General features: G+C 45.4%; 1 protein-coding gene and 22 non-coding genes across 23 annotated transcripts; all 23 read right to left on the bottom strand.

The window, feature by feature from the left end:
* Window positions 1-290: 290 nt before the first annotated feature.
* On the bottom strand, window positions 291-2,411 carry LOC128022760 (uncharacterized). Its single transcript, XM_052610553.1, has 4 exons — window positions 1,634-2,411; window positions 1,445-1,503; window positions 1,057-1,310; window positions 291-399 (listed from the first exon to the last, which is right to left on the bottom strand). Exons 1-4 carry the CDS (start codon window positions 2,004-2,006, stop codon window positions 291-293), a joined length of 795 nt encoding a protein of 264 aa, XP_052466513.1. The 5' UTR covers window positions 2,007-2,411.
* Window positions 2,412-3,093: 682 nt separating this feature from the next.
* trnay-gua (transfer RNA tyrosine (anticodon GUA)) lies at window positions 3,094-3,181 on the bottom strand. The gene is given in 2 exon segments: window positions 3,094-3,129; window positions 3,145-3,181. It is a non-coding gene; the product is annotated as a tRNA-Tyr (tRNA).
* Window positions 3,182-3,305: 124 nt separating this feature from the next.
* On the bottom strand, window positions 3,306-3,377 carry trnae-uuc (transfer RNA glutamic acid (anticodon UUC)). The gene has a single exon. It is a non-coding gene; the product is annotated as a tRNA-Glu (tRNA).
* A 1,216-nt stretch (window positions 3,378-4,593) lies between these two features.
* trnar-acg (transfer RNA arginine (anticodon ACG)) lies at window positions 4,594-4,666 on the bottom strand. The gene has a single exon. It is a non-coding gene; the product is annotated as a tRNA-Arg (tRNA).
* Window positions 4,667-6,108: 1,442 nt separating this feature from the next.
* trnar-acg (transfer RNA arginine (anticodon ACG)) lies at window positions 6,109-6,181 on the bottom strand. Its single transcript has one exon. It is a non-coding gene; the product is annotated as a tRNA-Arg (tRNA).
* Window positions 6,182-6,740: 559 nt separating this feature from the next.
* Window positions 6,741-6,812, bottom strand: trnae-uuc (transfer RNA glutamic acid (anticodon UUC)). The gene has a single exon. It is a non-coding gene; the product is annotated as a tRNA-Glu (tRNA).
* Window positions 6,813-8,029: 1,217 nt separating this feature from the next.
* Window positions 8,030-8,102, bottom strand: trnar-acg (transfer RNA arginine (anticodon ACG)). Its single transcript has one exon. It is a non-coding gene; the product is annotated as a tRNA-Arg (tRNA).
* A 363-nt stretch (window positions 8,103-8,465) lies between these two features.
* On the bottom strand, window positions 8,466-8,553 carry trnay-gua (transfer RNA tyrosine (anticodon GUA)). Its single transcript is given in 2 exon segments — window positions 8,466-8,501; window positions 8,517-8,553. It is a non-coding gene; the product is annotated as a tRNA-Tyr (tRNA).
* Window positions 8,554-10,044: 1,491 nt separating this feature from the next.
* On the bottom strand, window positions 10,045-10,117 carry trnar-acg (transfer RNA arginine (anticodon ACG)). Its single transcript has one exon. It is a non-coding gene; the product is annotated as a tRNA-Arg (tRNA).
* A 331-nt stretch (window positions 10,118-10,448) lies between these two features.
* Window positions 10,449-10,536, bottom strand: trnay-gua (transfer RNA tyrosine (anticodon GUA)). The gene is given in 2 exon segments: window positions 10,449-10,484; window positions 10,500-10,536. It is a non-coding gene; the product is annotated as a tRNA-Tyr (tRNA).
* Window positions 10,537-12,423: 1,887 nt separating this feature from the next.
* Window positions 12,424-12,511, bottom strand: trnay-gua (transfer RNA tyrosine (anticodon GUA)). The gene is given in 2 exon segments: window positions 12,424-12,459; window positions 12,475-12,511. It is a non-coding gene; the product is annotated as a tRNA-Tyr (tRNA).
* A 124-nt stretch (window positions 12,512-12,635) lies between these two features.
* Window positions 12,636-12,707, bottom strand: trnae-uuc (transfer RNA glutamic acid (anticodon UUC)). The gene has a single exon. It is a non-coding gene; the product is annotated as a tRNA-Glu (tRNA).
* Window positions 12,708-14,374: 1,667 nt separating this feature from the next.
* On the bottom strand, window positions 14,375-14,462 carry trnay-gua (transfer RNA tyrosine (anticodon GUA)). The gene is given in 2 exon segments: window positions 14,375-14,410; window positions 14,426-14,462. It is a non-coding gene; the product is annotated as a tRNA-Tyr (tRNA).
* A 203-nt stretch (window positions 14,463-14,665) lies between these two features.
* On the bottom strand, window positions 14,666-14,737 carry trnae-uuc (transfer RNA glutamic acid (anticodon UUC)). Its single transcript has one exon. It is a non-coding gene; the product is annotated as a tRNA-Glu (tRNA).
* Window positions 14,738-15,954: 1,217 nt separating this feature from the next.
* Window positions 15,955-16,027, bottom strand: trnar-acg (transfer RNA arginine (anticodon ACG)). Its single transcript has one exon. It is a non-coding gene; the product is annotated as a tRNA-Arg (tRNA).
* A 559-nt stretch (window positions 16,028-16,586) lies between these two features.
* trnae-uuc (transfer RNA glutamic acid (anticodon UUC)) lies at window positions 16,587-16,658 on the bottom strand. Its single transcript has one exon. It is a non-coding gene; the product is annotated as a tRNA-Glu (tRNA).
* A 1,217-nt stretch (window positions 16,659-17,875) lies between these two features.
* trnar-acg (transfer RNA arginine (anticodon ACG)) lies at window positions 17,876-17,948 on the bottom strand. The gene has a single exon. It is a non-coding gene; the product is annotated as a tRNA-Arg (tRNA).
* A 575-nt stretch (window positions 17,949-18,523) lies between these two features.
* On the bottom strand, window positions 18,524-18,595 carry trnae-uuc (transfer RNA glutamic acid (anticodon UUC)). The gene has a single exon. It is a non-coding gene; the product is annotated as a tRNA-Glu (tRNA).
* An 815-nt stretch (window positions 18,596-19,410) lies between these two features.
* Window positions 19,411-19,483, bottom strand: trnar-acg (transfer RNA arginine (anticodon ACG)). The gene has a single exon. It is a non-coding gene; the product is annotated as a tRNA-Arg (tRNA).
* A 355-nt stretch (window positions 19,484-19,838) lies between these two features.
* trnay-gua (transfer RNA tyrosine (anticodon GUA)) lies at window positions 19,839-19,926 on the bottom strand. The gene is given in 2 exon segments: window positions 19,839-19,874; window positions 19,890-19,926. It is a non-coding gene; the product is annotated as a tRNA-Tyr (tRNA).
* Window positions 19,927-21,821: 1,895 nt separating this feature from the next.
* On the bottom strand, window positions 21,822-21,909 carry trnay-gua (transfer RNA tyrosine (anticodon GUA)). Its single transcript is given in 2 exon segments — window positions 21,822-21,857; window positions 21,873-21,909. It is a non-coding gene; the product is annotated as a tRNA-Tyr (tRNA).
* A 203-nt stretch (window positions 21,910-22,112) lies between these two features.
* Window positions 22,113-22,184, bottom strand: trnae-uuc (transfer RNA glutamic acid (anticodon UUC)). The gene has a single exon. It is a non-coding gene; the product is annotated as a tRNA-Glu (tRNA).
* A 1,217-nt stretch (window positions 22,185-23,401) lies between these two features.
* trnar-acg (transfer RNA arginine (anticodon ACG)) lies at window positions 23,402-23,474 on the bottom strand. The gene has a single exon. It is a non-coding gene; the product is annotated as a tRNA-Arg (tRNA).
* Between the last annotated feature and the right edge of the window lie 473 nt (window positions 23,475-23,947).

Consider the following 23,947-nt stretch of genomic DNA (forward strand, 5'->3'; position numbering starts at 1 on the left):
GTACATATCAGTGTAAAAACCAAAACAAACATTTGCAGTGCAATTTTGACATCAGACTAAGAAAATAATAAGAATTAATAGTAAACAAAGACAAACATTTACCACAGTAGTGCAATTATGACATATTTGCTTAAAAAAAAAAGTAAATAAAAAAATAGTTTTTACCACTGTAGTGGACTTTTCATATATTAGCCAAAATAATAATAAAAAACATAAACATACCGTTTATATTATATATCTATCTTGGATGTGCTTGTTAGCACATGCTACCACAGTGAAGCGGGACACCCTCATTCCATCACAGCGCACCGCGTTTGGGTAGAGAGCACAGAGCCTTGTGAAAATGGCCTTCGGTTGCAGTCAGGCCACTGTGCAGGACTGTGAGCCCCAACGAAACACCTGCAAATTACAACAGAATACATATTATTAATGTAAGATTGTTTTCATTGTGTGATCTTATTTTTATTTTACCTTTCCTATGCTGTCTGTTTTGCTTTGTGTTGTCTAAATGTTCATTTATAATATGTGCGCATAGTTATGTTGTCTCTCTTTGTTTTGTTTTTAGATTGATGTTGAAATGTCATATCAATAAATCAGTTCTCTACTGTGTTGTGGAATAATTACAGGGTGTTGTTAGTCAGCCTGTCAGGTTTTTTTCACAATAATGACTGCATATTATCCCACTTATTACATGGCTACTTACTAAAGTACAGTAAAAGACAAATTATTTGACTCAACATGATACAAAATGATTTTAATGATTTAAGAAATGATTGCCTTGTTTCTTCTAAATTAAATATTCCAATGTACAGTTGGAACTGTGTTCATAGCAATGTAACATACTTAGCAACCTAATATATATAGTCAGAATAAAACGTAAATCACAACTAATAATTTATGTTGTAATCAGGCTAAGTTTGAACTTAACAGGCTACAGGAAGATAAGCTAGTCATGAAGGTGTCAGGTTTTAGGTGATATTTCAGCCAGTTTCAGATGTATTATATATATTTTATATAAAAAATGTGTAGACCCTATGTTTACTAAGCGTAACATACGTTTTGCTGCTCTCCACACCTGGGGCCACAATCTTCTTAGTGGCCCTGAATCGTCCCTGTTTTAGGTTGGTTTGGTTAAGTGGTGGGTAAATGGTCTTTTTCTTGTCATACTCCCCCAATGCCTGCCATAGGGAGATGATCTTGATGCACTCTTCTCCCGGCAAAGCCAGACGGTGGTCTCTGAGGCTAACCAAAAACTCTGCCAAGTCCTGCACGGCTCCATACCCCTCAATATTATCAGGTCCAACGTAATCCTAAAATGAAAGATAATTTAGGAACTTTTGATAGCATCAGTGAATACAAATATTCACATGAAAGCACATCCAATGTAACCCAGATTATGCTTACACACATGTAAATGTACATAAAAAATAAACTGGACCCTTACATCATGTGAAGTGTTCTCTTCCAATGTTGGACGATCCGTTTCTGCAGATAATCGGTCCACTGTGGCAACATTAAAAAGGTAAATATTTATTTTAAATTTGTATTTATGCCTTTCAATGTGATAAATACAAATTTATAGTTAGTGTGATAACAAATACGAAACCTTTATGAATACTTTAGTAAAACTCACAGCTATGTGCTCCAGGAAAGAGTTCTAGATTTGATTCAGCGTGCAGTGAGCTGCTGACAGGAGATGACACTGATGATGGAGGGACCACAAACAGTGATGACGTGGGGCTGGTTGCTGGAGGAGTTGGAAATGATGCTGCAGATGCTGCAGACACTGATGCTTGTGAAGAGGCAGCAGGTGTCCGTTCAGTGTCAAAGGTGGGGACAGTGATGTCCTGAAACTCCTCAAGTTCAGCATAACCTTCATCCACCTCTATACCAACCTCAGTAGTCTCTGACTCTTCAATGGCCAACTTGTAGTCCTGCAGAACTTTACCAGTTTGCTGGTAAAGATATTCCACTCCAATAAGCTCACCTTTAAAATAGTAAAACATTGACAATTAGATAATATACCACAATATTATATTATAACTCAGTTCCTCAGTTTCCTTTGCAAATCATTAGCTAAAGATTAATTAAAGCTGACAACTGGAAGTTGAAGTGCATAGCTTTGGCCACTGTAGTAATTAACATATACATTTAAATCATTAGTTAATATAATGTTATTACTCAACTTATACATTAAAGTACATTTGACTGGTAACAATTTATTTATTACTTAATCTATTAATCATATAGAATGTTTATTAGTTGCTGATGTAGTAATCATTAATAAATGGTTTAAGTTAGTCCTTCATGAGTTTACATTAACTCGTGATTATCTGTGCATTCTTGAAGCATGAATTAATGCATATTTGTGCACCAGTATTGTAATTTTATTGATAAAAGACTCACTTACATTGCAAATGTTGTTTAGAAGTTAATCGATGACCGTTATCTTCTTCTTCTTCACCATAGACAGTAAAAGTGATCCTTAAATCTCCGGTAGTTTTTAATGTTATCAATTGATCTACTTACTACGAAGAATCGCGGATGAGGAACGGGCGCTGATTGGCAAATTCGCGGTTGCGATACGAGCGCTGATTGGCAAATTCGCGGTTGCGATACGAGCGCTGATTGGCAAATTCGCGGTTGCGATACGAGCGCTGATTGGCTAAAACATAAGTTTCATGGTTGCAGCCGGGAACGTGATTGGCTGTCATAACAAAGAATAACCACGACCTACAGGTGACATGGAGCGCCACTGGCCCACCAAAAGTAAAGACCCCCGATTGTTACAGACTTGTTGGTTTTCGATGTGACGGTGGCAAGCATTGATGTCTGCTCATTCTCACCTTGTTATCAGGAGAACAGACTACCAGCCCTCCAGCCCTCCAGCCCACCAGCCCAGCAGCCCACGAGCCCTCCCTGGTGGTCTAGTGGTTAGGATTCGGCGCTCTCACCGCCGCGGCCCGGGTTCGATTCCCGGTCAGGGAAAGCTCTTTTGCCTTCCAATTGTGGACTGCGAATTCAAGCTCTGCTGACAGCTGTGAGAAAGCCAGCTCCAAGCCAAAACATTGGTGGGAACATGAAAAAAACACCTCCTTCGAGCCGGAGTTGAACCAGCGACCTAAGGATGGCCAACACTCCAACCTACAGTCCTCCGCTCTACCAGCTGAGCTATCGAAGGGGCTAAGGGCTAGTCAGAACCTCGACATATCAGGGTTCTGTAGCTCTACTGCTGGCCAAAAAGTCACTTCTGGTGCAGGAAGATTTGCTGGATTTTTGAGGAGGGAAGCAAAAAGGAGCATGCATTCCCATACCGGGAGTTGAACCCGGGCCGCCTGGGTGAAAACCAGGAATCCTAACCGCTAGACCATATGGGATCTGGACACTTTAAACTGGCCATGGGCTTCTGGCGCACTTTCCATACATGTGGTCAGCGTGGGCGCAGGACCTTGTAGTGGCCTGTTGCTTTAGTTCTGTGACTGTAACAATGTGATAATAATTTGGCAAAACAAGAATTATCCAAAAGGACGGTTTTCTGAATTATATAGTGTTGTATGCATTCAGGGAATCTGTTTTTTCACTCAACCCGGGGGTTCAGTGTATTTGGGCAGATTCCTGTGATTGCAGAATTGATTCCTCAAACTGGTAATTAAGCTCTTGACCAAGTGAAAATCCTCGTGTCATCCATTTGAAAATACACAGGGCAACCTTTATCTAGAGGAAAAACTGGAGTCAACCCCTGGCTGCGTACGAGAAAACCAGGAATCCTAACTGCTAGACCATATGGGAACTGGCCAGCTTTAACTGGCCACAAGCTTGTGGGCCACTTTCCATAAATGTGGCCAGTGTGGGCGCAGGGTTTTGTAGTGGCCTGTTGCTTTTGGTGTGTGACTGTAACAATGTGATAATAATTTGGCAATACAAGAATCATCCGAAAGGACGGTTTACTGAAATATATAGTGTTGCATGCATTCAAGGGACATGTTTGTTGACTCACACATGGTTCAGTTTTTTGGCCAGAATCCTGTGATTGCTGAATTTATACCTCGAACTGGTAATTAAGGTCTTGTCCAGGTGAAAATACTTGTGTCATGCATCTGAAAACACACATGGCAACCGTTATCTAGAGGAAAAACTGCCTATCGTCGGTCTGTCAAGGTACAAAACTGACATGTTGTGAGGTTAATAATGAAAGTGAGACCAATTTTTAATATGCTGATTATTCGCTCGTTCAGTTTAATGCAGATTACAAATTATTCTCAATGTCCAGGTGGCAATTAGTGATAAGGCTTCAAAATGGCAAGCCTGTGACATCAAAACCACATGGCATTGCACCCTTCAAAGTAGTAAAGCGGTTACAGAGTAGCGATGAAATTGTTCTTTCTAGAATCAACTGGCCCACCAGCCTGCATTTTGTGAGACGAATGGCAATACCAAAGCATGTCCGTGTCTCCCCTAGACATCGGAATGGGTGTGCAGAATGTGCCTTTTTTTGGAAAAAATAGAAGAATGCCTAGAGAGTTGCCTTTTCTTTTGGACTTTGGAGAAAAAAAACACAACAACAAAATAAGCCGGAGAAAAACAAGCACAGAGCGAGCCAGCCAGGAGTCGAACCTAGAATCTTCTGATCCGTAGTCAGACGCGTTATCCATTGCGCCACTGGCCCACCAAAAGTAAAGACCCCCGATTGTTACAGACTTGTTGGTTTTCGATGTGACGGTGGCAAGCATTGATGTCTGCTCATTCTCACCTTGTTATCAGGAGAACAGACTACCAGCCCTCCAGCCCTCCAGCCCTCCAGCCCACCAGCCCAGCAGCCCACGAGCCCTCCAGCCCACCATCCCTCCCTGGTGGTCTAGTGGTTAGGATTCGGCGCTCTCACCGCCGCGGCCCGGATTCGATTCCCGGTCAGGGAAAGCTCTTTTGCCTTCCAATTGTGGACTGCGAATTCAAGCTCTGCTGACAGCTGTGAGAAAGCCAGCTCCAAGCCAAAACATTGGTGGGAACATGAAAAAAACATGTCGAGCCGGAGTTGAACCAGCGACCTAAGGATGGCCAACACTCCAACCTACAGTCCTCCGCTCTACCAGCTGAGCTATCGAAGGGGCTAAGGGCTAGTCAGAACCTCGACATATCAGGGTCCTGTAGCTCTATTGCTGGCCAAAAAGTCACTTCTGGTGCAGGAAGATTTGCTGGATTTTTGAGGAGGGAAGCAAAAAGGAGCATGCATTCCCATACCGGGAGTTGAACACGGGCCGCCTGGGTGAAAACCAGGAATCCTAACCGCTAGACCATATGGGATCTGGACACTTTAAACTGGCCATGGGCTTCTGGCGCACTTTCCATACATGTGGTCAGCGTGGGCGCAGGACCTTGTAGTGGCCTGTTGCTTTAGTTCTGTGACTGTAACAATGTGATAATAATTTGGCAAAACAAGAATTATCCAAAAGGACGGTTTTCTGAATTATATAGTGTTGTATGCATTCAGGGAATCTGTTTTTTCACTCAACCCGGGGGTTCAGTGTATTTGGGCAGATTCCTGTGATTGCAGAATTGATTCCTCAAACTGGTAATTAAGCTCTTGTCCAAGTGAAAATACTTGTGTCATGCATCTGAAAACACACATGGCAACCGTTATCTAGAGGAAAAACTGCCTATCGTCGGTCTGTCAAGGTACAAAACTGACATGTTGTGAGGTTAATAATGAAAGTGAGACCAATTTTTAATATGCTGATTATTCGCTCGTTCAGTTTAATGCAGATTACAAATTATTCTCAATGTCCAGGTGGCAATTAGTGATAAGGCTTCAAAATTGCAAGCCTGTGACATCAAAACCACATGGCATTGCACCCTTCAAAGTAGTAAAGCGGTTACAGAGTAGCAATGAAATTGTTCATTCTAGAATCAACTGGCCCACCAGCCTGCATTTTGTGAGATGAATGGCAATACCAAAGCATGTCCGTGTCTCCCCTAGACATCGGAATGGGTGTGCAGAATGTGCCTTTTTTTGGAATAAATAGAAGAATGCCTAGAGAGTTGCCTTTTGTTTTGGACTTTGGAGAAAAAAAACACAACAACAAAATAAGCCGGAGAAAAACAAGCACAGAGCGAGCCAGCCAGGAGTCGAACCTAGAATCTTCTGATCCGTAGTCAGACGCGTTATCCATTGCGCCACTGGCCCACCAAAAGTAAAGACCCCCGATTGTTACAGACTTGTTGGTTTTCGATGTGACGGTGGCAAGCATTGATGTCTGCTCATTCTCACCTTGTTATCAGGAGAACAGACTACCAGCCCTCCAGCCCACCAGCCCACCAGCCCAGAAGCCCACGAGCCCTCCAGCCCACCATCCCTCCCTGGTGGTCTAGTGGTTAGGATTCGGCGCTCTCACCGCCGCGGCCCGGGTTCGATTCCCGGTCAGGGAAAGCTCTTTTGCCTTCCAATTGTGGACTGCGAATTCAAGCTCTGCTGACAGCTGTGAGAAAGCCAGCTCCAAGCCAAAACATTGGTGGGAACATGAAAAAAACACCTCATTCGAGCCGGAGTTGAACCAGCGACCTAAGGATGGCCAACACTCCAACCTACAGTCCTCCGCTCTACCAGCTGAGCTATCGAAGGGGCTAAGGGCTAGTCAGAACCTCGACATATCAGGGTTCTGTAGCTCTACTGCTGGCCAAAAAGTCACTTCTGGTGCAGGAAGATTTGCTGGATTTTTGAGGAGGGAAGCAAAAAGGAGCATGCATTCCCATACCGGGAGTTGAACCCGGGCCGCCTGGGTGAAAACCAGGAATCCTAACCGCTAGACCATATGGGATTTGGACACTTTAAACTGGCCATGGGCTTCTGGCGCACTTTCCATACATGTGGTCAGCGTGGGCGCAGGACCTTGTAGTGGCCTGTTGCTTTAGTTCTGTGACTGTAACAATGTGATAATAATTTGGCAAAACAAGAATTATGCAAAATGACGGTTTTCTGAATTATATAGTGTTGTATGCATTCAGGGAATCTGTTTTTTCACTCAACCCGGGGGTTCAGTGTATTTGGGCAGATTCCTGTGATTGCAGAATTGATTCCTCAAACTGGTAATTAAGCTCTTGTCCAACTGAAAATACTCGTGTCATCCATTTGAAAACACACACGGCAACCTTTATCTAGAGGAAAAACTGGAGTCAACCCCTGGCTGTGTACAAGAAAACCAGGAATCCTAACTGCTAGACCATATGGGAACTGGCCAGCTTTAACTGGCCACAAGCTTGTGGGCCACTTTCCATAAATGTGGCCAGTGTGGGCGCAAGGTTTTGTAGTGGCCTGTTGCTTTTGGTGTGTGACTGTAACAATGTGATAATAATTTGGCAATACAAGAATCATCCGAAGGGACGGTTTACTGAAATATATAGTGTTGCATGCATTCAAGGGACATGTTTGTTGACTCACACATGGTTCAGTTTTTTGGCCAGAATCCTGTGATTGCTGAATTTATACCTCGAACTGGTAATTAAGGTCTTGTCCAGGTGAAAATACTTGTGTCATGCATCTGAAAACACACATGGCAACCGTTATCTAGAGGAAAAACTGCCTATCGTCGGTCTGTCAAGGTACAAAACTGACATGTTGTGAGGTTAATAATGAAAGTGAGACCAATTTTTAATATGCTGATTATTCACTCGTTCAGTTTAATGCAGATTACAAATTATTCTCAATGTCCAGGTGGCAATTAGTGATAAGGCTTCAAAATGGCAAGCCTGTGACATCAAAACCACATGGCATTGCACCCTTCAAAGTAGTAAAGCGGTTACAGAGTAGCGATGAAATTGTTCATTCTAGAATCAACTGGCCCACCAGCCTGCATTTTGTGAGACGAATGGCAATACCAAAGCATGTCCGTGTCTCCCCTAGACATCGGAATGGGTGTGCAGAATGTGCCTTTTTTTGGAAAAAATAGAAGAATGCCTAGAGAGTTGCCTTTTCTTTTGGACTTTGGAGAAAAAAAAACACAACAACAAAATAAGCCGGAGAAAAACAAGCACAGAGCGAGCCAGCCAGGAGTCGAACCTAGAATCTTCTGATCCGTAGTCAGACGCGTTATCCATTGCGCCACTGGCCCACCAAAAGTAAAGACCCCCGATTGTTACAGACTTGTTGGTTTTCGATGTGACGGTGGCAAGCATTGATGTCTGCTTATTCTCACCTTGTTATCAGGAGAACAGACTACCAGCCCTCCAGCCCACCAGCCCACCAGCCCACGAGCCTTCCAGCCCTCCTGCCCACCAGCCCACGAGCCCACCATCCATCCCTGGTGGTCTAGTGGTTAGGATTCGGCGCTCTCACCGCCGCGGCCCGGGTTCGATTCCCGGTCAGGGAAAGCTCTTTTGCCTTCCAATTGTGGACTGCGAATTCAAGCTCTGCTGACAGCTGTGAGAAAGCCAGCTCCAAGCCAAAACATTGGTGGGAACATGAAAAAAACACCTCCTTCGAGCCGGAGTTGAACCAGCGACCTAAGGATGGCCAACACTCCAACCTACAGTCCTCCGCTCTACCAGCTGAGCTATCGAAGGGGCTAAGGGCTAGTCAGAACCTCGACATATCAGGGTTCTGTAGCTCTACTGCTGGCCAAAAAGTCACTTCTGGTGCAGGAAGATTTGCTGGATCAGAACCTCGACATTTCAGGGTTCTGTAGCTCTACTGCTGGCCAAAAAGTCACTTCTGGTGCAGGAAGATTTGCTGGATTTTTGAGGAGGGAAGCAAAAAGGAGCATGCATTCCCATACCGGGAGTTGAACCCGGGCCGCCTGGGAGAAAACCAGGAATCCTAACCGCTAGACCATATGGGATTTGGACACTTTAAACTGGCCATGGGCTTCTGGTGCACTTTCCATACATGTGGTCAGCGTGGGCGAAGGACCTTGTAGTGGCCTGTTGCTTTAGTTCTGTGACTGTAACAATGTGATAATAATTTGGCAAAACAAGAATTATGCAAAAGGACGGTTTTCTGAATTATATAGTGTTGTATGCATTCAGGGAATCTGTTTTTTCACTCAACCCGGGGGTTCAGTGTATTTGGGCAGATTCCTGTGATTGCAGAATTGATTCCTCAAACTGGTAATTAAGCTCTTGTCCAAGTGAAAATACTCGTGTCATCCATTTGAAAACACACACGGCAACCTTTATCTAGAGGAAAAACTGGAGTCAACCCCTGGCTGCGTACAAGAAAACCAGGAATTCTAACTGCTAGACCATATGGGAACTGGCCAGCTTTAACTGGCCACAAGCTTGTGGGCCACTTTCCATAAATGTGGCCAGTGTGGGCGCAGGGTTTTGTAGTGGCCTGTTGCTTTTGGTGTGTGACTGTAACAATGTGATAATAATTTGGCAATACAAGAATCATCCGAAGGGACGGTTTACTAAAATATATAGTGTTGCATGCATTCAAGGGACATGTTTGTTGACTCACACAAGGTTCAGTTTTTTGGCCAGAATCCTGTGATTGCTGAATTTATACCTCGAACTGGTAATTAAGGTCTTGTCCAGGTGAAAATACTTGTGTCATGCATCTGAAAACACACATGGCAACCGTTATCTAGAGGAAAAACTGCCTATCGTCGGTCTGTCAAGGTACAAAACTGACATGTTGTGAGGTTAATAATGAAAGTGAGACCAATTTTTAATATGCTGATTATTCGCTCGTTCAGTTTAATGCAGATTACAAATTATTCTCAATGTCCAGGTGGCAATTAGTGATAAGGCTTCAAAATGGCAAGCCTGTGACATCAAAACCACATGGCATTGCACCCTTCAAAGTAGTAAAGCGGTTACAGAGTAGCGATGAAATTGTTCATTCTAGAATCAACTGGCCCACCAGCCTGCATTTTGTGAGACGAATGGCAATACCAAAGCATGTCCGTGTCTCCCCTAGACATCGGAATGGGTGTGCAGAATGTGCCTTTTTTTGGAAAAAATAGAAGAATGCCTAGAGAGTTGCCTTTTGTTTCGGACTTTGGAGAAAAAAAACACAACAACAAAATAAGCCGGAGAAAAACAAGCACAGAGCGAGCCAGCCAGGAGTCGAACCTAGAATCTTCTGATCCGTAGTCAGACGCGTTATCCATTGCGCCACTGGCCCACCAAAAGTAAAGACCCCCGATTGTTACAGACTTGTTGGTTTTCGATGTGACGGTGGCAAGCATTGATGTCTGCTCATTCTCACCTTGTTATCAGGAGAACAGAATACCAGCCCTCCAGCCCACCAGCCCAGCAGCCCACGAGCCCTCCAGCCCTCCCTGGTGGTCTAGTGGTTAGGATTCGCCGCTCTCACCGCCGCGGCCCGGGTTCGATTCCCGGTCAGGGAAAGCTCTTTTGCCTTCCAATTGTGGACTGCGAATTCAAGCTCTGCTGACAGCTGTGAGAAAGCCAGCTCCAAGCCAAAACATTGGTGGGAACATGAAAAAAACACCTCCTTCGAGCCGGAGTTGAACCAGCGACCTAAGGATGGCCAACACTCCAACCTACAGTCCTCCGCTCTACCAGCTGAGCTATCGAAGGGGCTAAGGGCTAGTCAGAACCACGACATATCAGGGTTCTGTAGCTCTACTGCTGGCCAAAAAGTCACTTCTGGTGCAGGAAGATTTGCTGGATCAGAACCTCGACATATCAGGGTTCTGTAGCTCTACTGCTGGCCAAAAAGTCACTTCTGGTGCAGGAAGATTTGCTGGATTTTTGAGGAGGGAAGCAAAAAGGAGCATGCATTCCCATACCGGGAGTTGAACCCGGGCCGCCTGGGAGAAAACCAGGAATCCTAACCGCTAGACCATATGGGATTTGGACACTTTAAACTGGCCATGGGCTTCTGGTGCACTTTCCATACATGTGGTCAGCGTGGGCGAAGGACCTTGTAGTGGCCTGTTGCTTTAGTTCTGTGACTGTAACAATGTGATAATAATTTGGCAAAACAAGAATTATGCAAAAGGACGGTTTTCTGAATTATATAGTGTTGTATGCATTCAGGGAATCTGTTTTTTCACTCAACCCGGGGGTTCAGTGTATTTGGGCAGATTCCTGTGATTGCAGAATTGATTCCTCAAACTGGTAATTAAGCTCTTGTCCAAGTGAAAATACTCGTGTCATCCATTTGAAAACACACACGGCAACCTTTATCTAGAGGAAAAACTGGAGTCAACCCCTGGCTGCGTACAAGAAAACCAGGAATCCTAACTGCTAGACCATATGGGAACTGGCCAGCTTTAACTGGCCACAAGCTTGTGGGCCACTTTCCATAAATGTGGCCAGTGTGGGCGCAGGGTTTTGTAGTGGCCTGTTGCTTTTGGTGTGTGACTGTAACAATGTGATAATAATTTGGCAATACAAGAATCATCCGAAGGGACGGTTTACTGAAATATATAGTGTTGCATGCATTCAAGGGACATGTTTGTTGACTCACACAAGGTTCAGTTTTTTGGCCAGAATCCTGTGATTGCTGAATTTATACCTCGAACTGCTAATTAAGGTCTTGTCCAGGTGAAAATACTTGTGTCATGCATCTGAAAACACACATGGCAACCGTTATCTAGAGGAAAAACTGCCTATCGTCGGTCTGTCAAGGTACAAAACTGACATGTTGTGAGGTTAATAATGAAAGTGAGACCAATTTTTAATATGCTGATTATTCGCTCGTTCAGTTTAATGCAGATTACAAATTATTCTCAATGTCCAGGTGGCAATTAGTGATAAGGCTTCAAAATGGCAAGCCTGTGACATCAAAACCACATGGCATTGCACCCTTCAAAGTAGTAAAGCGGTTACAGAGTAGCGATGAAATTGTTCATTCTAGAATCAACTGGCCCACCAGCCTGCATTTTGTGAGACGAATGGCAATACCAAAGCATGTCCGTGTCTCCCCTAGACATCGGAATGGGTGTGCAGAATGTGCCTTTTTTTGGAAAAAATAGAAGAATGCCTAGAGAGTTGCCTTTTCTTTTGGACTTTGGAGAAAAAAAACACAACAAAAAAATAAGCCGGAGAAAAACAAGCACAGAGCGAGCCAGCCAGGAGTCGAACCTAGAATCTTCTGATCCGTAGTCAGATGCGTTATCCATTGCGCCACTGGCCCACCAAAAGTAAAGACCCCCGATTGTTACAGACTTGTTGGTTTTCGATGTGACGGTGGCAAGCATTGATGTCTGCTCATTCTCACCTTGTTATCAGGAGAACAGACTACCAGCCCTCCAGCCCACCAGCCCAGCAGCCCACGAGCCCTCCCTGGTGGTCTAGTGGTTAGGATTCGGCGCTCTCACCGCCGCGGCCCGGGTTCGATTCCCGGTCAGGGAAAGCTCTTTTGCCTTCCAATTGTGGACTGCGAATTCAAGCTCTGCTGACAGCTGTGAGAAAGCCAGCTCCAAGCCAAAACATTGGTGGGAACATGAAAAAAACACCTCCTTCGAGCCGGAGTTGAACCAGCGACCTAAGGATGGCCAACACTCCAACCTACAGTCCTCCGCTCTACCAGCTGAGCTATCGAAGGGGCTAAGGGCTAGTCAGAACCTCGACATATCAGGGTTCTGTAGCTCTACTGCTGGCCAAAAAGTCACTTCTGGTGCAGGAAGATTTGCTGGATTTTTGAGGAGGGAAGCAAAAAGGAGCATGCATTCCCATACCGGGAGTTGAACCCGGGCCGCCTGGGTGAAAACCAGGAATCCTAACCGCTAGACCATATGGGATCTGGACACTTTAAACTGGCCATGGGCTTCTGGCGCACTTTCCATACATGTGGTCAGCGTGGGCGCAGGACCTTGTAGTGGCCTGTTGCTTTAGTTCTGTGACTGTAACAATGTGATAATAATTTGGCAAAACAAGAATTATCCAAAAGGACGGTTTTCTGAATTATATAGTGTTGTATGCATTCAGGGAATCTGTTTTTTCACTCAACCCGGGGGTTCAGTGTATTTGGGCAGATTCCTGTGATTGCAGAATTGATTCCTCAAACTGGTAATTAAGCTCTTGACCAAGTGAAAATCCTTGTGTCATCCATTTGAAAATACACAGGGCAACCTTTATCTAGAGGAAAAACTGGAGTCAACCCCTGGCTGCGTACGAGAAAACCAGGAATCCTAACTGCTAGACCATATGGGAACTGGCCAGCTTTAACTGGCCACAAGCTTGTGGGCCACTTTCCATAAATGTGGCCAGTGTGGGCGCAGGGTTTTGTAGTGGCCTGTTGCTTTTGGTGTGTGACTGTAACAATGTGATAATAATTTGGCAATACAAGAATCATCCGAAGGGACGGTTTACTGAAATATATAGTGTTGCATGCATTCAAGGGACATGTTTGTTGACTCACACATGGTTCAGTTTTTTGGCCAGAATCCTGTGATTGCTGAATTTATACCTCGAACTGGTAATTAAGGTCTTGTCCAGGTGAAAATACTTGTGTCATGCATCTGAAAACACACATGGCAACCGTTATCTAGAGGAAAAACTGCCTATCGTCGGTCTGTCAAGGTACAAAACTGACATGTTGTGAGGTTAATAATGAAAGTGAGACCAATTTTTAATATGCTGATTATTCGCTCGTTCAGTTTAATGCAGATTACAAATTATTCTCAATGTCCAGGTGGCAATTAGTGATAAGGCTTCAAAATGGCAAGCCTGTGACATCAAAACCACATGGCATTGCACCCTTCAAAGTAGTAAAGCGGTTACAGAGTAGCGATGAAATTGTTCATTCTAGAATCAACTGGCCCACCAGCCAGCATTTTGTGAGATGAATGGCAATACCAAAGCATGTCCGTGTCTCCCCTAGACATCGGAATGGGTGTGCAGAATGTGCCTTTTTTTGGAAAAAATAGAAGAATGCCTAGAGAGTTGCCTTTTCTTTTGGACTTTGGAGAAAAAAAACACAACAACAAAATAAGCCGGAGAAAAACAAGCACAGAGCGAGCCAGCCAGGAGTCAAACCTAGAATCCTCTGATCCGTAGTCAGACGCGTTATCCATTGCGCCACTGGTCCACCATCAGTAAAGACCCCGATTATTACATACTTGTTGGTTTTCGATGTGACGGTGGCAAGCATTGATGTCTGCTCATTCTCACCTTGTTATCAGGAGAACAGACTACCAGCCCTCCAGCCCACCAGCCCACCAGCCCACCAGCCCACGAGCCCTCCAGCCCTCCTGCCCACCAGCCCACGAGCCCTCCAGCCCACCATCCAACCCTGGTGGTCTAGTGGTTAGGATTCGGCGCTCTCACCGCCGCGGCCCGGGTTCGATTCCCGGTCAGGGAAAGCTCTTTTGCCTTCCAATTGTGGACTGCGAATTCAAGCTCTGCTGACAGCTGTGAGAAAGCCAGCTCCAAGCCAAAACATTGGTGGGAACATGAAAAAAACACCTCCTTCGAGCCGGAGTTGAACCAGCGACCTAAGGATGGCCAACACTCCAACCTACAGTCCTCCGCTCTACCAGCTGAGCTATCGAAGGGGCTAAATGCTAGTCAGAACCTCGACATATCAGGGTTCTGTAGCTCTACTGCTGGCCAAAAAGTCACTTCTGGTGCAGGAAGATTTGCTGGATCAGAACCTCGACATATCAGGGTTCTGTAGCTCTACTGCTGGCCAAAAAGTCACTTCTGGTGCAGGAAGATTTGCTGGATTTTTGAGGAGGGAAGCAAAAAGGAGCATGCATTCCCATACCGGGAGTTGAACCCGGGCCGCCTGGGTGAAAACCAGGAATCCTAACCGCTAGACCATATGGGATTTGGACACTTTAAACTGGCCATGGGCTTCTGGCGCACTTTCCATACATGTGGTCAGCGTGGGCGCAGGACCTTGTAGTGGCCTGTTGCTTTAGTTCTGTGACTGTAACAATGTGATAATAATTTGGCAAAACAAGAATTATGCAAAATGACGGTTTTCTGAATTATATAGTGTTGTATGCATTCAGGGAATCTGTTTTTTCACTCAACCCGGGGGTTCAGTGTATTTGGGCAGATTCCTGTGATTGCAGAATTGATTCCTCAAACTGGTAATTAAGCTCTTGTCCAAGTGAAAATACTCGTGTCATCCATTTGAAAACACACACGGCAACCTTTATCTAGAGGAAAAACTGGAGTCAACCCCTGGCTGCGTACAAGAAAACCAGGAATCCTAACTGCTAGACCATATGGGAACTGGCCAGCTTTAACTGGCCACAAGCTTGTGGGCCACTTTCCATAAATGTGGCCAGTGTGGGCGCAAGGTTTTGTAGTGGCCTGTTGCTTTTGGTGTGTGACTGTAACAATGTGATAATAATTTGGCAATACAAGAATCATCCGAAGGGACGGTTTACTGAAATATATAGTGTTGCATGCATTCAAGGGACATGTTTGTTGACTCACACATGGTTCAGTTTTTTGGCCAGAATCCTGTGATTGCTGAATTTATACCTCGAACTGGTAATTAAGGTCTTGTCCAGGTGAAAATACTTGTGTCATGCATCTGAAAACACACATGGCAACCGTTATCTAGAGGAAAAACTGCCTATCGTCGGTCTGTCAAGGTACAAAACTGACATGTTGTGAGGTTAATAATGAAAGTGAGACCAATTTTTAATATGCTGATTATTCACTCGTTCAGTTTAATGCAGATTACAAATTATTCTCAATGTCCAGGTGGCAATTAGTGATAAGGCTTCAAAATGGCAAGCCTGTGACATCAAAACCACATGGCATTGCACCCTTCAAAGTAGTAAAGTGGTTACAGAGTAGCGATGAAATTGTTCATTCTAGAATCAACTGGCCCACCAGCCTGCATTTTGTGAGACGAATGGCAATACCAAAGCATGTCCGTGTCTCCCCTAGACATCGGAATGGGTGTGCAGAATGTGCCTTTTTTTGGAAAAAATAGAAGAATGCCTAGAGAGTTGCCTTTTCTTTTGGACTTTGGAGAAAAAAAAACACAACAACAAAATAAGCCGGAGAAAAACAAGCACAGAGCGAGCCAGCCAGGAGTCGAACCTAGAATCTTCTGATCCGTAGTCAGACGCGTTATCCATTGCGCCACTGGCCCACCAAAAGTAAAGACCCCCGATTGTTACAGACTTGTTGGTTTTCGATGTGACGGTGGCAAGCATTGATGTCTGCTCATTCTCACCTTGTTATCAGGAGAACAGACTACCAGCCCTCCAGCCCTCCAGCCCACCAGCCCAGAAGCCCACGAGCCATCCAGCCCACCATCCCTCCCTGGTGGTCTAGTGGTTAGGATTCGGCGCTCTCACCGCCGCGGCCCGGGTTCGATTCCCGGTCAGGGAAAGCTCTTTTGCCTTCCAATTGTGGACTGCGAATTCAAGCTCTGCTGACAGCTGTGAGAAAGCCAGCTCCAAGCCAAAACATTGGTGGGAACATGAAAAAAACACCTCATTCGAGCCGGAGTTGAACCAGCGACCTAAGGATGGCCAACACTCCAACCTACAGTCCTCCGCTCTACCAGCTGAGCTAACGAAGGGGCTAAGGGCTAGTCAGAACCTCGACATATCAGGGTTCTGTAGCTCTACTGCTGGCCAAAAAGTCACTTCTGGTGCAGGAAGATTTGCTGGATTTTTGAGGAGGGAAGCAAAAAGGAGCATGCATTCCCATACCGGGAGTTGAACCCGGGCCGCCTGGGTGAAAACCAGGAATCCTAACCGCTAGACCATATGGGATTTGGACACTTTAAACTGGCCATGGGCTTCTGGCGCACTTTCCATACATGTGGTCAGCGTGGGCGCAGGACCTTGTAGTGGCCTGTTGCTTTAGTTCTGTGACTGTAACAATGTGATAATAATTTGGCAAAACAAGAATTATGCAAAATGACGGTTTTCTGAATTATATAGTGTTGTATGCATTCAGGGAATCTGTTTTTTCACTCAACCCGGGGGTTCAGTGTATTTGGGCAGATTCCTGTGATTGCAGAATTGATTCCTCAAACTGGTAATTAAGCTCTTGTCCAAGTGAAAATACTCGTGTCATCCATTTGAAAACACACACGGCAACCTTTATCTAGAGGAAAAACTGGAGTCAACCCCTGGCTGCGTACAAGAAAACCAGGAATCCTAACTTCTAGACCATATGGGAACTGGCCAGCTTTAACTGGCCACAAGCTTGTGGGCCACTTTCCATAAATGTGGCCAGTGTGGGCGCAAGGTTTTGTAGTGGCCTGTTGCTTTTGGTGTGTGACTGTAACAATGTGATAATAATTTGGCAATACAAGAATCATCCGAAGGGACGGTTTACTGAAATATATAGTGTTGCATGCATTCAAGGGACATGTTTGTTGACTCACACATGGTTCAGTTTTTTGGCCAGAATCCTGTGATTGCTGAATTTATACCTCGAACTGGTAATTAAGGTCTTGTCCAGGTGAAAATACTTGTGTCATGCATCTGAAAACACACATGGCAACCGTTATCTAGAGGAAAAACTGCCTATCGTCGGTCTGTCAAGGTACAAAACTGACATGTTGTGAGGTTAATAATGAAAGTGAGACCAATTTTTAATATGCTGATTATTCACTCGTTCAGTTTAATGCAGATTACAAATTATTCTCAATGTCCAGGTGGCAATTAGTGATAAGGCTTCAAAATGGCAAGCCTGTGACATCAAAACCACATGGCATTGCACCCTTCAAAGTAGTAAAGCGGTTACAGAGTAGCGATGAAATTGTTCATTCTAGAATCAACTGGCCCACCAGCCTGCATTTTGTGAGACGAATGGCAATACCAAAGCATGTCCGTGTCTCCCCTAGACATCGGAATGGGTGTGCAGAATGTGCCTTTTTTTGGAAAAAATAGAAGAATGCCTAGAGAGTTGCCTTTTCTTTTGGACTTTGGAGAAAAAAAAACACAACAACAAAATAAGCCGGAGAAAAACAAGCACAGAGCGAGCCAGCCAGGAGTCGAACCTAGAATCTTCTGATCCGTAGTCAGACGCGTTATCCATTGCGCCACTGGCCCACCAAAAGTAAAGACCCCCGATTGTTACAGACTTGTTGGTTTTCGATGTGACGGTGGCAAGCATTGATGTCTGCTCATTCTCACCTTGTTATCAGGAGAACAGACTACCAGCCCTCCAGCCCTCCAGCCCTCCAGCCCTCCAGCCCACCAGCCCAGCAGCCCACGAGCCCTCCAGCCCACCATCCCTCCCTGGTGGTCTAGTGGTTAGGATTCGGCGCTCTCACCGCCGCGGCCCGGGTTCGATTCCCGGTCAGGGAAAGCTCTTTTGCCTTCCAATTGTGGACTGCGAATTCAAGCTCTGCTGACAGCTGTGAGAAAGCCAGCTCCAAGCCAAAACATTGGTGGGAACATGAAAAAAACACCTCCTTCGAGCCGGAGTTGAACCAGCGACCTAAGGATGGCCAACACTCCAACCTACAGTCCTCCGCTCTACCAGCTGAGCTATCTAAGGGGCTAAGGGCTAGTCAGAACCTCGACATATAAGGGTTCTGTAGCTCTACTGCTGGCCAAAAAGTCACTTCTGGTGCAGGAAGATTTGCTGGATTTTTGAGGAGGGAAGCAAAAAGGAGCATGCATTCCCATACCGGGAGTTGAACCCGGGCCGCCTGGGTGAAAACCAGGAATCCTAACCGCTAGACCATATGGGATCTGGACACTTTAAACTGGCCATGGGCTTCTGGCGCACTTTCCATACGTGTGGTCAGCGTGGGCGCAGGACCTTGTAGTGGCCTGTTGCTTTAGTTCTGTGACTGTAACAATGTGATAATAATTTGGCAAAACAAGAATTATCCAAAAGGACGGTTTTCTGAATTATATAGTGTTGTATGCATTCAGGGAATCTGTTTTTTCACTCAACCCGGGGGTTCAGTGTATTTGGGCAGATTCCTGTGATTGCAGAATTGATTCCTCAAACTGGTAATTAAGCTCTTGTCCAAGTGAAAATACTCGTATCATCCATTTGAAAACACACACGGCAACCTTTATCTAGAGGAAAAACTGCCTATCGTCGGTCTGTCAAGGTACAAAACTGACATGTTGTGAGGTTAATAATGAAAGTGAGACCAATTTTTAATCCGCAAAATTGCTGATTATTCGCTCGTTCAGTTTAATGCAGATTACAAATTATTCTCAATGTCCAGGTGGCAATTAGTGATAAGGCTTCAAAATGGCAAGCCTGTGACATCAAAACCACATGGCATTGCACCCTTCAAAGTAGTAAAGCGGTTACAGAGTAGCGATGAAATTGTTCTTTCTAGAATCAACTGGCCCACCAGCCTGCATTTTGTGAGACGAATGGCAATACCAAAGCATGTCCGTGTCTCCCCTAGACATCGGAATGGGTGTGCAGAATGTGCCTTTTTTTGGAAAAAATAGAAGAATGCCTAGAGAGTTGCCTTTTCTTTTGGACTTTGGAGAAAAAAAACACAACAACAAAATAAGCCGGAGAAAAACAAGCACAGAGCGAGCCAGCCAGGAGTCGAACCTAGAATCTTCTGATCCGTAGTCAGACGCGTTATCCATTGCGCCACTGGCCCACCAAAAGTAAAGACCCCCGATTGTTACAGACTTGTTGGTTTTCGATGTGACGGTGGCAAGCATTGATGTCTGCTCATTCTCACCTTGTTATCAGGAGAACAGACTACCAGCCCTCCAGCCCTCCAGCCCTCCAGCCCACCAGCCCAGCAGCCCACGAGCCCTCCAGCCCACCATCCCTCCCTGGTGGTCTAGTGGTTAGGATTCGGCGCTCTCACCGCCGCGGCCCGGGTTCGATTCCCGGTCAGAGAAAGCTATTTTGCCTTCCAATTGTGGACTGCGAATTCAAGCTCTGCTGACAGCTGTGAGAAAGCCAGCTCCAAGCCAAAACATTGGTGGGAACATGAAAAAAACACCTCCTTCGAGCCGGAGTTGAACCAGCGACCTAAGGATGGCCAACACTCCAACCTACAGTCCTCCGCTCTACCAGCTGAGCTATCGAAGGGGCTAAGGGCTAGTCAGAACCACGACATATCAGGGTTCTGTAGCTCTACTGCTGGCCAAAAAGTCACTTCTGGTGCAGGAAGATTTGCTGGATCAGAACCTCGACATATCAGGGTTCTGTAGCTCTACTGCTGGCCAAAAAGTCACTTCTGGTGCAGGAAGATTTGCTGGATTTTTGAGGAGGGAAGCAAAAAGGAGCATGCATTCCCATACCGGGAGTTGAACCCGGGCCGCCTGGGAGAAAACCAGGAATCCTAACCGCTAGACCATATGGGATTTGGACACTTTAAACTGGCCATGGGCTTCTGGTGCACTTTCCATACATGTGGTCAGCGTGGGCGAAGGACCTTGTAGTGGCCTGTTGCTTTAGTTCTGTGACTGTAACAATGTGATAATAATTTGGCAAAACAAGAATTATGCAAAAGGACGGTTTTCTGAATTATATAGTGTTGTATGCATTCAGGGAATCTGTTTTTTCACTCAACCCGGGGGTTCAGTGTATTTGGGCAGATTCCTGTGATTGCAGAATTGATTCCTCAAACTGGTAATTAAGCTCTTGTCCAAGTGAAAATACTCGTGTCATCCATTTGAAAACACACACGGCAACCTTTATCTAGAGGAAAAACTGGAGTCAACCCCTGGCTGCGTACAAGAAAACCAGGAATCCTAACTGCTAGACCATATGGGAACTGGCCAGCTTTAACTGGCCACAAGCTTGTGGGCCACTTTCCATAAATGTGGCCAGTGTGGGCGCAGGGTTTTGTAGTGGCCTGTTGCTTTTGGTGTGTGACTGTAACAATGTGATAATAATTTGGCAATACAAGAATCATCCGAAGGGACGGTTTACTGAAATATATAGTGTTGCATGCATTCAAGGGACATGTTTGTTGACTCACACAAGGTTCAGTTTTTTGGCCAGAATCCTGTGATTGCTGAATTTATACCTCGAACTGCTAATTAAGGTCTTGTCCAGGTGAAAATACTTGTGTCATGCATCTGAAAACACACATGGCAACCGTTATCTAGAGGAAAAACTGCCTATCGTCGGTCTGTCAAGGTACAAAACTGACATGTTGTGAGGTTAATAATGAAAGTGAGACCAATTTTTAATATGCTGATTATTCGCTCGTTCAGTTTAATGCAGATTACAAATTATTCTCAATGTCCAGGTGGCAATTAGTGATAAGGCTTCAAAATGGCAAGCCTGTGACATCAAAACCACATGGCATTGCACCCTTCAAAGTAGTAAAGCGGTTACAGAGTAGCGATGAAATTGTTCATTCTAGAATCAACTGGCCCACCAGCCTGCATTTTGTGAGACGAATGGCAATACCAAAGCATGTCCGTGTCTCCCCTAGACATCGGAATGGGTGTGCAGAATGTGCCTTTTTTTGGAAAAAATAGAAGAATGCCTAGAGAGTTGCCTTTTCTTTTGGACTTTGGAGAAAAAAAACACAACAACAAAATAAGCCGGAGAAAAACAAGCACAGAGCGAGCCAGCCAGGAGTCGAACCTAGAATCTTCTGATCCGTAGTCAGATGCGTTATCCATTGCGCCACTGGCCCACCAAAAGTAAAGACCCCCGATTGTTACAGACTTGTTGGTTTTCGATGTGACGGTGGCAAGCATTGATGTCTGCTCATTCTCACCTTGTTATCAGGAGAACAGACTACCAGCCCTCCAGCCCTCCAGCCCACCAGCCCAGCAGCCCACGAGCCCTCCCTGGTGGTCTAGTGGTTAGGATTCGGCGCTCTCACCGCCGCGGCCCGGGTTCGATTCCCGGTCAGGGAAAGCTCTTTTGCCTTCCAATTGTGGACTGCGAATTCAAGCTCTGCTGACAGCTGTGAGAAAGCCAGCTCCAAGCCAAAACATTGGTGGGAACATGAAAAAAACACCTCCTTCGAGCCGGAGTTGAACCAGCGACCTAAGGATGGCCAACACTCCAACCTACAGTCCTCCGCTCTACCAGCTGAGCTATCGAAGGGGCTAAATGCTAGTCAGAACCTCGACATATCAGGGTTCTGTAGCTCTACTGCTGGCCAAAAAGTCACTTCTGGTGCAGGAAGATTTGCTGGATCAGAACCTCGACATATCAGGGTTCTGTAGCTCTACTGCTGGCCAAAAAGTCACTTCTGGTGCAGGAAGATTTGCTGGATTTTTGAGGAGGGAAGCAAAAAGGAGCATGCATTCCCATACCGGGAGTTGAACCCGGGCCGCCTGGGTGAAAACCAGGAATCCTAACCGCTAGACCATATGGGATTTGGACACTTTAAACTGGCCATGGGCTTCTGGCGCACTTTCCATACATGTGGTCAGCGTGGGCGCAGGACCTTGTAGTGGCCTGTTGCTTTAGTTCTGTGACTGTAACAATGTGATAATAATTTGGCAAAACAAGAATTATGCAAAATGACGGTTTTCTGAATTATATAGTGTTGTATGCATTCAGGGAATCTGTTTTTTCACTCAACCCGGGGGTTCAGTGTATTTGGGCAGATTCCTGTGATTGCAGAATTGATTCCTCAAACTGGTAATTAAGCTCTTGTCCAAGTGAAAATACTCGTGTCATCCATTTGAAAACACACACGGCAACCTTTATCTAGAGGAAAAACTGGAGTCAACCCCTGGCTGCGTACAAGAAAACCAGGAATCCTAACTGCTAGACCATATGGGAACTGGCCAGCTTTAACTGGCCACAAGCTTGTGGGCCACTTTCCATAAATGTGGCCAGTGTGGGCGCAAGGTTTTGTAGTGGCCTGTTGCTTTTGGTGTGTGACTGTAACAATGTGATAATAATTTGGAAATACAAGAATCATCCGAAGGGACGGTTTACTGAAATATATAGTGTTGCATGCATTCAAGGGACATGTTTGTTGACTCACACATGGTTCAGTTTTTTGGCCAGAATCCTGTGATTGCTGAATTTATACCTCGAACTGGTAATTAAGGTCTTGTCCAGGTGAAAATACTTGTGTCATGCATCTGAAAACACACATGGCAACCGTTATCTAGAGGAAAAACTGCCTATCGTCGGTCTGTCAAGGTACAAAACTGACATGTTGTGAGGTTAATAATGAAAGTGAGACCAATTTTTAATATGCTGATTATTCACTCGTTCAGTTTAATGCAGATTACAAATTATTCTCAATGTCCAGGTGGCAATTAGTGATAAGGCTTCAAAATGGCAAGCCTGTGACATCAAAACCACATGGCATTGCACCCTTCAAAGTAGTAAAGCGGTTACAGAGTAGCGATGAAATTGTTCATTCTAGAATCAACTGGCCCACCAGCCTGCATTTTGTGAGACGAATGGCAATACCAAAGCATGTCCGTGTCTCCCCTAGACATCGGAATGGGTGTGCAGAATGTGCCTTTTTTTGGAAAAAATAGAAGAATGCCTAGAGAGTTGCCTTTTCTTTTGGACTTTGGAGAAAAAAAAACACAACAACAAAATAAGCCGGAGAAAAACAAGCACAGAGCGAGCCAGCCAGGAGTCGAACCTAGAATCTTCTGATCCGTAGTCAGACGCGTTATCCATTGCGCCACTGGCCCACCAAAAGTAAAGACCCCCGATTGTTACAGACTTGTTGGTTTTCGATGTGACGGTGGCAAGCATTGATGTCTGCTCATTCTCACCTTGTTATCAGGAGAACAGACTACCAGCCCTCCAGCCCTCCAGCCCACCAGCCCAGAAGCCCACGAGCCCTCCAGCCCACCATCCCTCCCTGGTGGTCTAGTGGTTAGGATTCGGCGCTCTCACCGCCGCGGCCCGGGTTCGATTCCCGGTCAGGGAAAGCTCTTTTGCCTTCCAATTGTGGACTGCGAATTCAAGCTCTGCTGACAGCTGTGAGAAAGCCAGCTCCAAGCCAAAACATTGGTGGGAACATGAAAAAAACACCTCATTCGAGCCGGAGTTGAACCAGCGACCTAAGGATGGCCAACACTCCAACCTACAGTCCTCCGCTCTACCAGCTGAGCTAACGAAGGGGCTAAGGGCTAGTCAGAACCTCGACATATCAGGGTTC

Source organism: Carassius gibelio, chromosome A11 (assembly GCF_023724105.1).
Source record: "Carassius gibelio isolate Cgi1373 ecotype wild population from Czech Republic chromosome A11, carGib1.2-hapl.c, whole genome shotgun sequence".
NCBI classification, from domain to species: Eukaryota; Metazoa; Chordata; class Actinopteri; order Cypriniformes; family Cyprinidae; genus Carassius; species Carassius gibelio.

Excerpts from the sequence above, each read along its gene's own strand:
- LOC128022760 (XM_052610553.1), bottom strand. The coding sequence starts at position 2,006 with ATGTTTTACTATTTTAAAGGTGAGCTTATTGGAGTGGAATATCTTTAC. Across the intron at positions 1,504-1,633 it reads CTTTCCTGGAGCACATAGCT|TGGACCGATTATCTGCAGAA; the intron begins GTGAGTTTTACT and ends ATGTTGCCACAG. Across the intron at positions 1,311-1,444 it reads AAGAGAACACTTCACATGAT|GATTACGTTGGACCTGATAA; the intron begins GTAAGGGTCCAG and ends CTTTCATTTTAG.